The sequence below is a fragment of the Podarcis vaucheri genome, assembly GCF_965113315.1.
Source record: "Podarcis vaucheri genome assembly, chromosome: 1".
Lineage (NCBI taxonomy): Eukaryota > Metazoa > Chordata > Lepidosauria > Squamata > Lacertidae > Podarcis > Podarcis vaucheri.
This window is the reverse complement of record NC_138759.1, coordinates 83,420,920-83,435,025: the sequence shown is the minus strand read 5'-3', so window position 1 is coordinate 83,435,025 and position 14,106 is coordinate 83,420,920. Positions and strand designations below refer to the sequence as shown.

At 42.0% G+C, this 14,106-nt stretch overlaps 1 protein-coding gene across 3 annotated transcripts in view; it reads left to right on the top strand.

Annotated features, from left to right (window-relative positions):
* The first annotated feature begins 295 nt into the window (after positions 1–295).
* CD6 (CD6 molecule) overlaps positions 296–14,106 on the top strand; it is a 49,857-nt gene continuing 36,046 nt past the window's right edge. For all 3 annotated transcript variants that reach the window (XM_082221043.1, XM_082221042.1, XM_082221041.1), the window contains exon 1: positions 296–1,030. In XM_082221043.1, the coding sequence (XP_082077169.1) occupies positions 973–1,030 (58 nt within the window). In that variant the 5' untranslated portion in view covers positions 296–972. The remainder of the gene's footprint in view (positions 1,031–14,106) is intronic.

Here is a 14,106-nt window from a genome sequence, read left to right as displayed (position 1 = left end):
TTTTCAGGAAATGGAACATACAGCTAAACAAAAACTTTCACCTGACACCAGGCTTGCACTCCTTTCTGTTTTTGATGCCGATGTTGAAACATTGCTTCGTAAAGACTTAGTTATATATCCCATCATAGCAGCTAGACTGACGATTGCCAAGTACCGGAGAACCCTGGCTGGAAACTTGTTATGGGACTGGCCTATCCAAACTTGGATCTTGGCATTAATGGAAAAGTTGACCCACAAGCTGCGTATGCAAATAAATCTGATACACATCTGACAAATTCTATGTCATTTGGTCCAGTTTTATTATATACGCCACAATGAAAGACCATGGTTTCTGCCTGCCTCGCAGACGGGGACATAAGTGGGAAAGCACTCTGGGATGATTTGTATATTGCTAGCTGGTTTGACCAGGGAGCAGGAAGGTGGTGATTGGGGATTTGTTTCTTGCTCTGTATTTAAAAAATCAATATCTTAATTTTGAAAGGAAGAAAAACCGAAACACTATTCATTCACATGTCGGGCATCTAAAGGGAGGAGGAACATGAAAGTCCTGGAGCCAAAATAACAAGACAACTCCAGTAGCATCTACTTATGAGACAAAGAATGATGTGTATAACTACCAGGACCTTGGTTCTTTGTGTGTGTCCTCTGGCCATGATGATGGGCATCCTAATGCTGGTGGCCTGTGGTATCTTACACGCCAGTATTATTTCACATGGGTTTCATATTGCTTTCCTGCCCCCTCCCCACCCCAATACCATTTTCTCACATTGCTGCACTTTTCAGTCTGCTTGAGTTGCCACCAGGACTAAGAGTGTACTGACAGTTTCCTGACGATTGAAACCACAAGCAAACGAAATAAACTACTGTATGGAAACTAATCACAACGTCAGGAGGAGAATGAAATGAAGAGCATGCTGGGCCTTTTCCTCTCCCCAGCTCTGAAGATCATTGCTGTTCAGTGCACGCTCATGCATGATGGACCTGATGGATGTGCTGCTAATGACCCTTTCCTTAATGGTGATCAGAAAAGGTACCTCTCTCAATTTCTCGCTTGGTTCTGTATTTTCATATCTGTCCATGCTGGCTCTCTCTGGCTCTGTTCAGCTTTCTCTGAAAGTCCTCTCCATCTGCCATCCACAATGGTCCTTTCATTTTGCCCGGCTTTCTGCGGTAGATGAATACTCTACTGGTGTTGCCTTCTTTGAGGCCAATACCAGTTTGCAGACCTGAGGCTTTCAGGTGCCCACGTATCTGTTTTCTTTGTTCTGCTCTCAAGTCAAGAAGAGACCATTCATTTGTGATCCCACTTTCTGCTGGTGAAAAGCAGTGAGGGGGGGATTTTGGTTAATACCATACCCAAAAGGATGGGAGAAGAAAATAATTTTCACCCTTATTACTCACATCTCTAAATGGACATCAAATGACAATGAATGTCAGCATCTTTGAGATGTGAAGTTGACATATCAGACCAAGTGGCCTACAGATGACAGGTCTCCTGTCCTGCTCCTGGACCAACAGCTGTGTCCTCATTATTCAGAAACCAATCTGGCATTTTATGTCCACTTGTTCTCACTATTTTTCCAAATATGGGGAAACATTGGGGGGGGGCGGTTATGCCTGCTGTAATTTGAAAAGGCGACACCTTTCCATTTATTCCCAAGATGTGCATCTGAACTCAGAAGCCCACTTTCAGCTTAGTAGAAACAGATGGATACTAGAATCTGTCTTAAATTCCTCCTTCTCTCAGCATGGGAGCTGTTTGCCTTTTTTTGAAAATTTAGCTCATGAATTTAGCTTCATGTCTCCAATTATCACTGCCTGAATCACGAAGGAGGGAATTGACTAGAGATTTCTTACGAATTTAAGAGTCCTGCTGGGTTAAGAATCCACCTAGTCTAGCACCTTGTACCAAGGGTGGCTGGCCACAACCTGACCACTTCTCTTCTCACCCCAAACATCATATCATGTATAAACAAGTAGTTGTGGATTCCCAAGCCAATACAGACCCTTGAGGAACACCACTGCTTACTTCCCTCCGTTTAAGGCCTGTTATTTTAGTCCTACTCTTTGCTGCCTTTTTTCTGCCTGTTACCAATATATAAGGTGATCTAAATTCTTGCCCCATAATTGCTAAATTTCCTAGTCTACATTGCTTAATAACTACTATCCAGCTTTGCATGTAAAGTGAACCCAATATGAAGATTAAAGGGCAAAAGCCTATTGGAAAAAGCGGGGCAGGAAAGGACATAAAAGTAGTCCCAGGAGAACACTGCTGTTCAAAAATAATAATAAAAAAATCATATATGCATATTACTAGCCTGGTTAAACCAGATGTGACAAAGCTGTGGTCCTCCAGACATTCTTGGACTTCAACTCCCATGAGCGCCAGCCAACATGGCCAATGGTTAGATGTTGTAGTAGTCCAGTAACATCTGGAAGGCCACACCATTTCCACTCCTGGCTTAGACCATCATATTAACAGAATTAAGTACTGCATCACTTTAATACCATTTATATAAATAACACAGGAGGCAACAGTGGGCAGGGCCTTCTCTTTGATTGTACCCTGTTTATAGAATAAATTCCTCAGTGACACTCATGCAAGCCAATCTTGTAGTCCTTTAATTCTTATTCTCCTGAGCCTTTGGTGGCTGATGCAGAACCAGCCCTAACATTAGGTGGGGTGAAGTAGTTGTCTCAGGCTGCTGATTTTGAGTGTCATGAAAAGGTTATTATTGTTATTTTTGACCCTTCAGAGGAAAAGCCTATGAGATTTTCTGCCTGGGTTTTTTGAAATAAAGTGCCCAAATTACTCAGCCAATTTTGGGCACTCTACACCTTAAAAGTGGGGAGAGCGATATTGCGCCATTAGTTATTCTGCCTCAGGAAGCAAAATGTCTTGGACTGTTGCTGGACTTAGTGCTAGCACTGTACTTATTGCTAGCACTGTTCTTTTAACTGTTTTATTGGATTTTTGGTTTTGATGTTGTGTTGTATTGATTGTTTGTTTTTAGCTTACTGTTAGCCTCCTTAGATTCTATTGATGGATGCCTGTATAGGGGGCAGGGGGGAGACAGTAATGATTTGAAACAGCATTAGCCATTGTGAACACCCAACCAGGGCATAGTCATTATTACAGATTCATTAACCCAGAGTAGAAGGAAAATTTTGATCGCACCTCTGCTTGGCTTTGAGAGCTCTTTTTCATGTTGGTTGTTTATGAAGCATTCATTCTGGTTTATTTGTGGGGAGCTTCTACAACATTGCCTCAAGCAATTGTTATCCTCCACTTTCTGTGGCGTTTTCACACCACTTTCCTCATTGCAGAAAAATCCAGTTGCGGGGTGGGGTGGGCAGGTGGGGAGTTTGTTGAGCAAAAGTACCAAACCAACTTTGATTGCACAACCTGAAGTTGTTGGTATGTGAGTAAATCCCACCTGAAAATAACAGCAGTCTGGGAGCACCCAAAATTATGGAGATTTAGTTGGAATTCTATTCATTGTGCTTATGATTTAGACTTTTTTTTTTTAAGTGCTCCCCAGCCACCAACTAATGCAGAACTCCCATTTTACAGTGACTGAAAATCTGGTCTTGACCGATTTTTTTAATGCAGGCCTGAACAATTTATGACCCATCAAGTCAACTGCAGTGCAACTGTCATGTATTTTGTCCTGCCAGACAGTATCTGTTGTTCAGGCAAGCAGCAGAACCCAAAACACCTATACTGTCCCTAGTGGGCTTCCATACATGACTGAAGGGCTGCATTTGACCTTGTTTCATGTCCAAGACACACCTTTCTTCTAATACCTCTCTCACCTGAGCTGATTAAGGCTGACGGCCAAACTTGGAAGCAGGTCCGGGAATTTCTAAATTGTAATAATGGCTGGGTGGATTCTCATTGGAATCTTAGAGTGCAGGGAGGGGAGATTTAGCTCTTCCCACTGCAGCCATGATCTCAACAGAAATCTAATTTGGACCAATTAAATGTGTTTTCTAAGGCAAATAGCAGCATGAAAAGCAGTTTTTGTCAGGAACACGGGTGAGGAGGGAAGGTTAAATTCTCCCTATACATTGCAATCTGAATGAAATTTGGGGCCCCCCCATGTCTATTACTACAAATTTTAAACTACTCTGATACATTTAATTTATTTATCTTGTAAAATTCTATGTGCCGTTTGATTGTTTAAAAATACATTAAAGAGGTTTACAAAAAACGAAGCATTTTCTAGTGTCCTGTCTAGTTTGACCCATACAGAAACTTCTGCAGTCCAGACTAGATCCATCTTTGAAATGGTAAGTGCAACATCATGCACAAGTCTTTGGGAATATTTCTCTGGATTGGGGCCACATAAGAGAAGGGGCAGGGAAATGAAAAATCCCTCCTGCAACATAAACTACAAGGGCATGTTGATCAATGCATTAAGAAAGTAGATCAATTTTCCAGTACATAAATGGGTTTTTTAATCTCCAGGATTGTAAATACAATTATTTCTACCAATACAAAACTCATGTTTTAATTTAATATACTTGCTTAATTTTATTGCTCACTGTCTTTTGACAACATTCCTTGCTTGAGCCTCCATCTCCATCTCCTTTTAAATGAGCATTTAATTTAACACTATAATAAAATCCATAACTGAACCTAGTTGCAGGCTTGTGTGTAGCGTGGGGGGGGGGGAGTGATGAATCCTGAATTGTTCTAAAATAAGTTCCTTGGGAGATGGTGGGCCAGATTCAATTGCAACAGGGGTAAATAATCCCAGCTTCCTTGAAATTTGTTTAAACACCCGCCAAGCCAATGATCTGACCATTGTCTTTTGTTTCTTGGAGCTCTGGCTAATTAGCTGAGGCTAATTTACTTTTTGTGTTTTGAGTTCATTCTGTTGTGCAGCTACTTTATGCCCACACAAACTAGACAATTAGTTAAATGTACAAATATACTTCATGTTTTAAAAATAAGCAGCAATTGCAGGGGGAGACAGCAGTCAGGATCGGGACCTCTCAGCGTGGTGAAGAAGGTGTAACACCTTCGTCTTATGCTATGATCCTGGTGAAAATCGCTAACCCAAAGCTGCTGTATGCATGGGGACATTTTTATTGCCTGGGTCTGATTCCGCTCCCTGACTTTTTATGGTTGCTGTTTGTTTGTTTGTTTGTTTGTTTGTTTGTTTGTTTTAAAAAAAAAAACAACATAGGAGAGAATGTGCTCATACGTTTCCTATACTGACTAGTTTGGCCCTGAATAAGATGGTCAACATATGCAGAATCCTGCACAGCAGGTCCTGCCCAATATATTTTACTGCCTGAGGCAAAGGACAAAATGGCACCCTACCATCCAATACATAAAATCCAATTGGACTGGCAGTTTTAGCTTACTTCATCACTGGTGATAGTACAGTGTTTTCTACACCGCACCTGGAGGTAGCAGGTTAGCAGACTCAGGGGAATGGTAAGGGCTGGAGCCATACGCCCCTCCTCTACAATTGCTACCTGAGGCAGCTGCCTCTCTCTGCCTTATGGTAGGGCTGGGCCCTGGTGTACCGTACCAGTAGCGGAATACCTGCTTTCTACTATCTCCGTTAACAGTTCTTGTGCAGTTATTCCTGGCAAGAAGGTTAGTCGTTTCTTCTTTGATGAAGGCCATCAAATCATTTATCATTTTGTCCATTTATGCTAGGTGAGGCCATGGCCTGAAGCAGGTCACCCTTGCCTATATAAGCTTCCTACATGGGCCTGGTCACTTTTAAATGCACTTAACATATATGTGCATTATCACATAGTAATTATATCTAAGAATGATCAATGGCCTAGGTGTGTGTGCCACTAGAGTACTATGAAAGACCGTATGAAAAGCTCTGCTGGAAAGGCCCATCGAGTCCACCATCCTGTTCTCAATGCAGCCAGCTAGATGCCTATGGGAAACACACAAGCAGCATCTTGAGTTTGCAAGCACACTCTCCACTTGTGATTCTCTGCAGCTGCTATTCAGAGGCATTCTGCCTCTGACAGTGGGGGTAAAATATAGTCATCACAGCTATTAGCCACTGGGAGCCTTCTATTCCCCAAATTTGTCCAGTCCTCTTTTAAAGCTATCTAAGTTGGTGGCCATCACTACATCTTGTCGGAGTGAATTCAGTAGCTGGAGTGCACTCTTTGAAAAAGTACTTTGTTTTCTCTGTCCTGAGGCTTTCAGAATTCAGCATCACTGGGTTTTAGTAGGGTTTACGAGGGTGAGAGAAAAACACCTCTGTAGCCAATCTTATAGTCCTCTATCATTTGTCCTAAACTAAAAAAGTTCCAAATGTTGTAATCTCCCCTCAAAGGGGAGCTTCTGCAACTCATTGATTATTCTGGCTGCCCTTTTAAAAAAAACTTTTCTGTCTCTAAAAATATCCTTTTTGAGGCGAGGCGAAGACCAGAACTGCACACAGCCTTCTACCTATGGTCACACCACCGATGTGTGATGACATTAGACACGAACAGGTCAGTGCTCATGCAACGTACATGTAAATGTACCTTGTGCCTCTGGAAAGCTTACGCAGGTAGGGACTTCATGAGTGGCCTGCATCCGGCCTAAGTCATTTTTCTGTCTGAGCAAAATAACAAGATGGCTCCCTCCTCCCACATTCCATGTACAGAAGTGAGCTGAACAGGCCATTGAATGTAGTTTCAACACCAGTGATGAGGCAATGTCCTCCACTGTACTTGAAGGTGGTAGGCTGCCTTATGGGGTGTGCTATGTGGCACACCTCCAAAACATACTCCCTGCCTTCTGGCACCTGTCGCCTGATGTGGTCACTTCACTTTGCTTAATGGTAAGGGCAGCCCTAAATGAGGGGGCAGAACCCTGAGGTGGCAGAATGGGATACTACACTACAAGTGGAGGATCATGCATGTTAATGTCAGACCCTCCAAGTATCCCTATGTTCCAGGGGCAGTCCTGGATTTACAGAAGCCGTACCGGTTTCTGATATGATCCTGGAATGTCCCGCTTTTCCTTAGGGCATCCCTAGTCTCATCAGAGAAATGTTGGAGGGTATGGAACCAAGGAGATAAGTAATTACAGTGGTACCTCAGGTTAAGTACTTAATTCGTTCCAGAGGTCTGTACTTAACCTGAAACTGTTCTTAACCTGAAGCACCACTTTAGCTAATGGGGCCTCCTGCTGCTGCTGCACCTCCGGAGCACGATTTCTGTTCTCATCCTGAAGCAAAGTTTGTAACCCGAGGTAATATTTCTGGGTTAGCGGAGACTGTAACCTGAAGCGTATGTAACCCGAGGTACCACTGTATACAGCCTTTAGAAGATATCTGAAAGCAGCCCTGTATAGGGAAGTTTTTTTAAAAAATGTTTAATGTTTTATTACATTTTTATATATGTTGGAAGCTGCCCAGAGTGGCTGGGGCAACCCACCCAGATGGACAGGGGATTATTACTATTACTACTATTACTATTATTATTATTATTAGACGATAATGTCCTTATTTTCATCGGAGAATGTTGGAGGATATGTAATATGTCCAGAAACTCACCACAAGTAGAAAGCTAGCAAATCAGGGCCAAGGCTAGGCTTGAAATGTTCTCTCCAAGGCGTTTCTTTTTGACTTTCAATAGTTTTTTTTTACATGGCAGAGCAATTGAAAAAAGGCATCCCTTCCCCGCCATCTGAACTGGCACAGTACATTTTATCCTGCTTGCCTGTGTAGTCCAGGAGCCGAGAGATTCAAATAGATCTGGAGCATTTTGAAACGGCAGACAATTGCCATCCCTGATGCTTTGTTTGTTTCAAGGTTCCTGTCTCGCATTTACCGATTTGTTTTTGTACAGCTAAGTAAGCAGCAGTCAAGCTCTGCCAGTTTAGATCAGCCAGGGGCCTGACCTCTGGCCATATGATTCATTCTTTGGTGGATTATGGAAATCGGGTTTTTCTAAGGACGTGCAGCCAATGCTTTTGGGATGGCAGTAAACCTTTGCTAGGAACAAATTTCAGTCAGGGTGAACAATATTTCCCTCCTCCTGGTGTGCCAGGAATCTTGCCCTCTGGCTGATCTGTAGCACATCAGTGAAAAGGGATTTGCAGATGAGCTGTAATAGGTTCCAAACGCTGTGAGTTTATCTTGATAGCAGCGGCGTGGCTGGCAGCTTCTGTGCGTGTAAGGCCATATGGGATCAGATCTTACTTTGTGGTTGCGATTTCGCTTTTGAAAATACGAGGCAGGTAAATCGGTACGATTTAACCTAAAAGAACATGATTATGTTCATATCATGGTGGAAGCAGTCTGGCTTTATTCAGTGGGATAAGTCTTCAGAAATGGGAATTGGGGTAATTAATTCAGACCATGTGATGCTAGATGATGATAAACATTGAAGCGCTTCAGGGCTGGGGAGAATCCATACTATGCCGAGGCCATTTACTTCCTGTTCTGAAAAGATGCTGCTTTTATGTTGAAAGAAAGCTGATAGGCTACAGCAGAGAGACAGTCAGGTTAGAATGAAAGACTGAGAGACTAAAATGGCATAAGCCCCGCAGGGTACAGCCTTCCAGGAGAGGGGGTGGGGAGAGAGACAAAAATGTTTAGCCTAAAATAACCCAGTTGTAACAATGAGTTCTCTTAGGCTGTAGGAAAGCAGGGATGGTGCCCTGTTGCTTGGACTTAAGTGGCTTATACAGAATAATACCCGGGTGTGCAGCGGATGGGCAGACACAGTGACCTGATTTCTGGAGCCAAGCCCTCCTTTTGGTGCAAACAATTGCAGCCTGGAAAAACTGAAGCAGCTGCCTGAAAGGTTGTCTGTCGGCCAGTGTGCATGGTCACAATATATCAGAGGCTGTTTTTATTGCCAGGCGCTTTGAGTTCTTCAGTTTAATATGGTTAATTCTCATTTTTCAAGTACCTTTGTGTTTGGATTCCTGACCTTAGACTTTGGATCTATCAGACCTTTGGTGTCTGACCTTTCCCCTGATCTGGGCAACGAGAGAAGGCTTCAAGTGTCATCATTCTTAATCAGACCAAGAGTTCCTTGAGTAGACATCCTGCTTGCCCTTGATTTGACTGTTTCAGAACTGACTACAGTGGTGCCTCGCAAGATGAAAAGAATCCGTTCTGTGATTCTCTTCGTCTAGCAGTTTTTTCGTCTTGCGAAGCAAGCCCATTGACGGATTAGCGGATTAGCGCTTTTAGCGGCTTTTAGCGGCTTTTAGCGGCTTATCTGCTGATCGGATCAGCTGATAAGCGGCTTAGCGGCTTAGAAAAAGGGGGGGAGGGGAAAACCCCCGCAGGAACTCGCAAGACATTTTCGTCTTGCGAAGCAAGCCCATAGAAAATTCGTTTTGCGAAGCACCTCCAAAACGGAAAACTCTTTCGTCTAGCGAGTTTTCCGTCTTGCGAGGCATTCTTCTTGCGGGGCACCACTGTACTTGTTTTATTTACAACAGCTAGAGATCTAATCTGCTAACCCCAAAGGGGAACACCCTCCCAAGCTGATATTTTGCTGATGGGATTTGATCCATCTTAACATTTTGTTACCCTCCAGCAACATCCCACTCCTGTTTCACCCAAGGATGGTTCTTCGGAAAACAGAAGAAAGAGGCCTTCATGCTGGCCTAAGATGTTCAAGAACAAGACACACCAAAACAGAAAGTGTTATTTCTTCTTCCCTTACTTGTCCGCCTGCAGGTTATTTTTGCAGCCGCGGAAGTTTAGATGACACCCATTACTAAAATAGATGGTTAATAAGAAGAGAAACCGGTGGATAAGTGACCAAGGATGATGAAAGCCTTTTCCTTTCAGTGTCAGCTGTTGCTCAGGCCAGAACAAAAAGCCCAAACATTGTAGAAGATTGGATCTTTTAGACTCGATGGTCCAGTGTCTGACCCACTGGGGTTGATGTTGTGTTTTCATGGTTTCTTGAAGCACTTTCTCCATTTGCTAGGACTTTTTTCTTGAGTGATGGCTATCTTTTATTTAATTCATTTTATTCTTAAAATCAGTGTATGTATTATTTAAAATATTCAGTTAATGGATGCTGATATTTCACTGAGAAAGAGCAACCACATTATTATGCTGTCCTAGATAATTATTATGAAAATGAAAATAAGTTCGTCTCACCTGGAAGTAGCTAATTCTTTGCTGTCCATTATGATGTCTGACCAAATGTGTCAATTTTGAAGTTTCTGAGTGCCAAAACAGATTAAATCCATTTCTGATCTCCTGACTTATTTATTTATTCATTTGTTTAGTTACCTTAAATGTCCCGCCAAGGCTATTTTCCTGATCTAAACCACACACATAGCTGCTCTTAGACCTACAGGTACCGGTACTTATATTTTCCCCCTGCAGTTAATAGTCAATGGGGGGGGGAATATGAAATAAGGAAAATGCCATGGATAGTGTTTAACCACACACCCCAGCATTACATCCCCAGTCACACACACACACACACAGTGGGACTTCATCTAGTTCAGGGGTCAGCAACCTTTTTCAGCCGTGGGCCGGTCCACTGTCCCTCAGACCATGTGGTGGGCCAGACTGTTTTTTCTTTGGGGGGGGGAATGAACGAATTCCTATGCTCCATAAATAACCCAGAGATGCGTTTTAAATAAAAGGACACATTCTACTCATGTAAAAACACGCTGATTCATGGACCATCTGCGGGCCAGATTGAGAAGGCGATTAGGTTGCCTATCCCTGATCTAGTTTGTACCCATAAGGGGGCTAGGTTGTGCATCCAAATATTTTTGGATCACTATCTGGAGAGTTGAATGGCACCCAAGATTACAGAAGCTAGTTGTTCCTATATATGAAAGCTTGAAAGTTTGATTATGCCTTTCAAACTGGAACAAACATAAAACAAGTGACTATTCTTATAACGATAAGAGTAGATTTCCCTTGCAGCATCCAACTCCAAATTGTGTTAGGAAAAGCATTTTTATAACATAAAATTATTTTAATATTCTGAATTAAATAACTCCCCAATATGTGTGCTTCCTAATAAAGCTTTTCTTTTATCTATTTCATGCAAAAAGTGTTGTGGTGGGAAAAATAGAAGAGAGGAGGGCTTTGATTCATTGGTTAGAGTTTTTGTTTTAAAACATAATTACAAGCAGAGGGAGGGAAATCACGAATTTCAGGCGGCAATCCTCTTCACACGTACCCGGGAGTATGGTCCATTGAAGTCAGTGGGTTCTTACTTCCGAGCAGAAATGTATTGGATTACACTGTAAAAAGGCTTTGATGCTCCCGGTAACATTCTATTCTTATGCTATTCATGCCAATTAAAGTTTGTACTATAAAGCATGGATGCAAATGAGGGGATTATGGAGCTTAAAATGATTCTGTTTGTCTTGAGTTCACACTGCTAGCCAAAGAATTGGTTTATCTGTAATGGAGGCTAGTCTGTTCTTATTCAGCATTCATAGTGGAGCTTGCAATGGAATAGCTGTCCAGTCTTCTGCTCTCATTTTGAAAACATATTAATGAAAATATTAAGAGTTGTAATTACTTACTTACTTACATACATACATACATACATACACACACACGCACACACACACACAATATATATATATATATATATATATATATATATATATATATATATCCATCCTAGTCAATCATTTTCTTTCCTTCACTGAGATTTTTCTCCCCCACCAGTGTAAATTATTTTAGACAAATAATTCCAAAATTTTCTGTCAGATAAATATTGGTATAGTATTCATTGAAAACTTAATTTTGAGGCAACATTTATTTTAATTATAGTGATCCTCCCTAACCACCTGTGGTTTTTCTTTTGGTTTGTGAGCTTTTTTATTGTTTTATTTACTCAGCTCATATCGTTCACTGACAAGTCTGCATATATTTTTAGTCCTAAGTATTTTATGAGAATAAATTTCCAAGGAATGAATAAAAATTGCAATTTTGCTTACATGGATATGTATGCTGAGCAGATATAGTTAATGCCCAATAATCTCTATTTCTGCTCTTTGATTTTTTGCCCTGGGTGATGAAGGCTGTAACTAGGGATAATCTGTAGGGTTTTGTGAAGAGATACAACAGGATCAGAGATGGAATAGCCGCATTATCAGCGTATAAAGAGATTACATTTTATTATATCCCCTGCTCCTGTCTAATTGTGATAGACATTGACTTTAATGGGAGCATGAAGGTTAATGGAACATCCTCGGCCATTTTGCTTACTGCTTTGTCACCGAAAACAATTTGAATAATTCTAGCTCAGTGAAAATTGCAAATCAAATAAGCACATGCATTGCCAAGTAAGAGGGCATAGATGTGTGTAGAATTTGCATATGCTAATTTATGTGCATCAATGCAAATTTAGAAAGAATTATAGTAATTTAAATAGAAGGACAATACATTTCACCATAGTGGGGAAGGCTATGTTCAAGTGGCATGTGAGTGCCTACTCAGTCTGTTGCCCAGGTGCTGACTGGGGATGAGCAAGTACCACCACCACCCCGCTCTCCTTTCTTAAAACAGACTTGGACTCAACAGCCCTTTAAATAGTGGTTACCTTGAAATAGACTGGTGTTCTCTGTAAAGTAGAACACTATCTGCTCTGTTTGTTAAGTAGCAGTCATGTGAACATGTGAACAGTGTGGTGTAGTGGTTAAGAGTGGTGGACTCGTAATCTGGTGAACCGGGTTCGCGTCTCCACTCCTCCACATGCAGCTGCTGAGTGACCTTGGGCCAGTCACACTTCTCTGAAGTTTCTCAGCCCCACTCACCTCACAGAGTGTTTGTTGTGGGGGAGGAAGGGAAAGGAGGATGTTAGCCGCTTTGAGACTCCTGAAGGGGAGTGATAAAGCGGGATATCAAATCCAAACTCTTCTTCTTCTTTGGAAAAAAGTGGGAGGGAAGGTTCTCAATAAGAATTTACAGGATTGGGCTGCACACCAGATCCTAGGATAGTCCCTTGCTGATAATTTACCTTAGGCTGCAATCCTAAGCACACTTGGCTCAAGAGAAAGCCACATTAGACACAAACGTTAAGACTCAATGTCCAAATGAATATGGACAGAATTACCATTTTATAATCTATTCAAATGCTTTATATGCATCTCAAATAAAATAGATGTTGATCTTTTTTAGCTATTCTTGATTTTACTCCAGTATTTAATTATCTTCTGCTGCCCAGGCCGTCAGTGTGGTGCTCTCCAGTAGTTATTGGTAAATGGGAATAGGTGCCCAGCAATAACCTGGGATAGCTCAGTCAGTAGAGCAAAAGACTCTTGAACTGAGGGTCATGAGTTTGAGCCCCATGTTGGGCAAAAGATTTCTGCATTACAGGGGGTTGGGCTAGATGACCCTCATGGTCCCTTCCAACTCTATGATTCTAACACAAGAAATGGAAGTGCAAAAATCCTGAAGGCCGGAGGTCGCCCCCTCCCAAAATTGATTGTCAGAAGGAAATTCCTCCCTCAGAAAACTATTTTGGTCCACATTGATATGATTTATTATTTATTTGTTGCGTTTCCATTTCACCTTTGCTGCAAGGAGCTCAAGGAGGCATACGTGGCTCTCCCTCTCCTCATTTTGTCCTCATAACAGTGCTGTGGTAGGAAGGCTGAGAGACAGTGACAGGCTCAAAGGCACCCAGCGAACTCCACAGCTGAGTGGGAATTTGAACCTTAGCCTCCTAGGCAGACATTCAAACCATTACCCCACAGTGGTGCAAGGAAGTGATCAGTCAAGAGATACCAAGTTAATTCTGAAAGTATTTTTGAGTCGGTATTTCACTGAGAGCTTGGTCTATAATAATCTGGGACAAAATCTGCATAAGAGACTTGTTGGATTAGTAAATTTCACCTGTTTTCAATAAGGCTTTCCAATTTCCTCTGGAAAGCCTACAAACAGTACGTGAATTCAACTGGGAGCTGATCTTTAATCTAACGATCATACAACATTTGTACAAAGCTGACAATTTTTCATTAATTCCACGGATTGCATTTTGTGTGCGTGCTAAAGGTAAAGGGACCCCTGACCATTAGGTCCAGTCGTGAACGACTCTGGGGTTGCGGCGCTCATCTCGCTTTATTGGCCGAGGGAGCCAGCGTTTGTCCGCAGACAGCTTCCGGGTCATGACTAA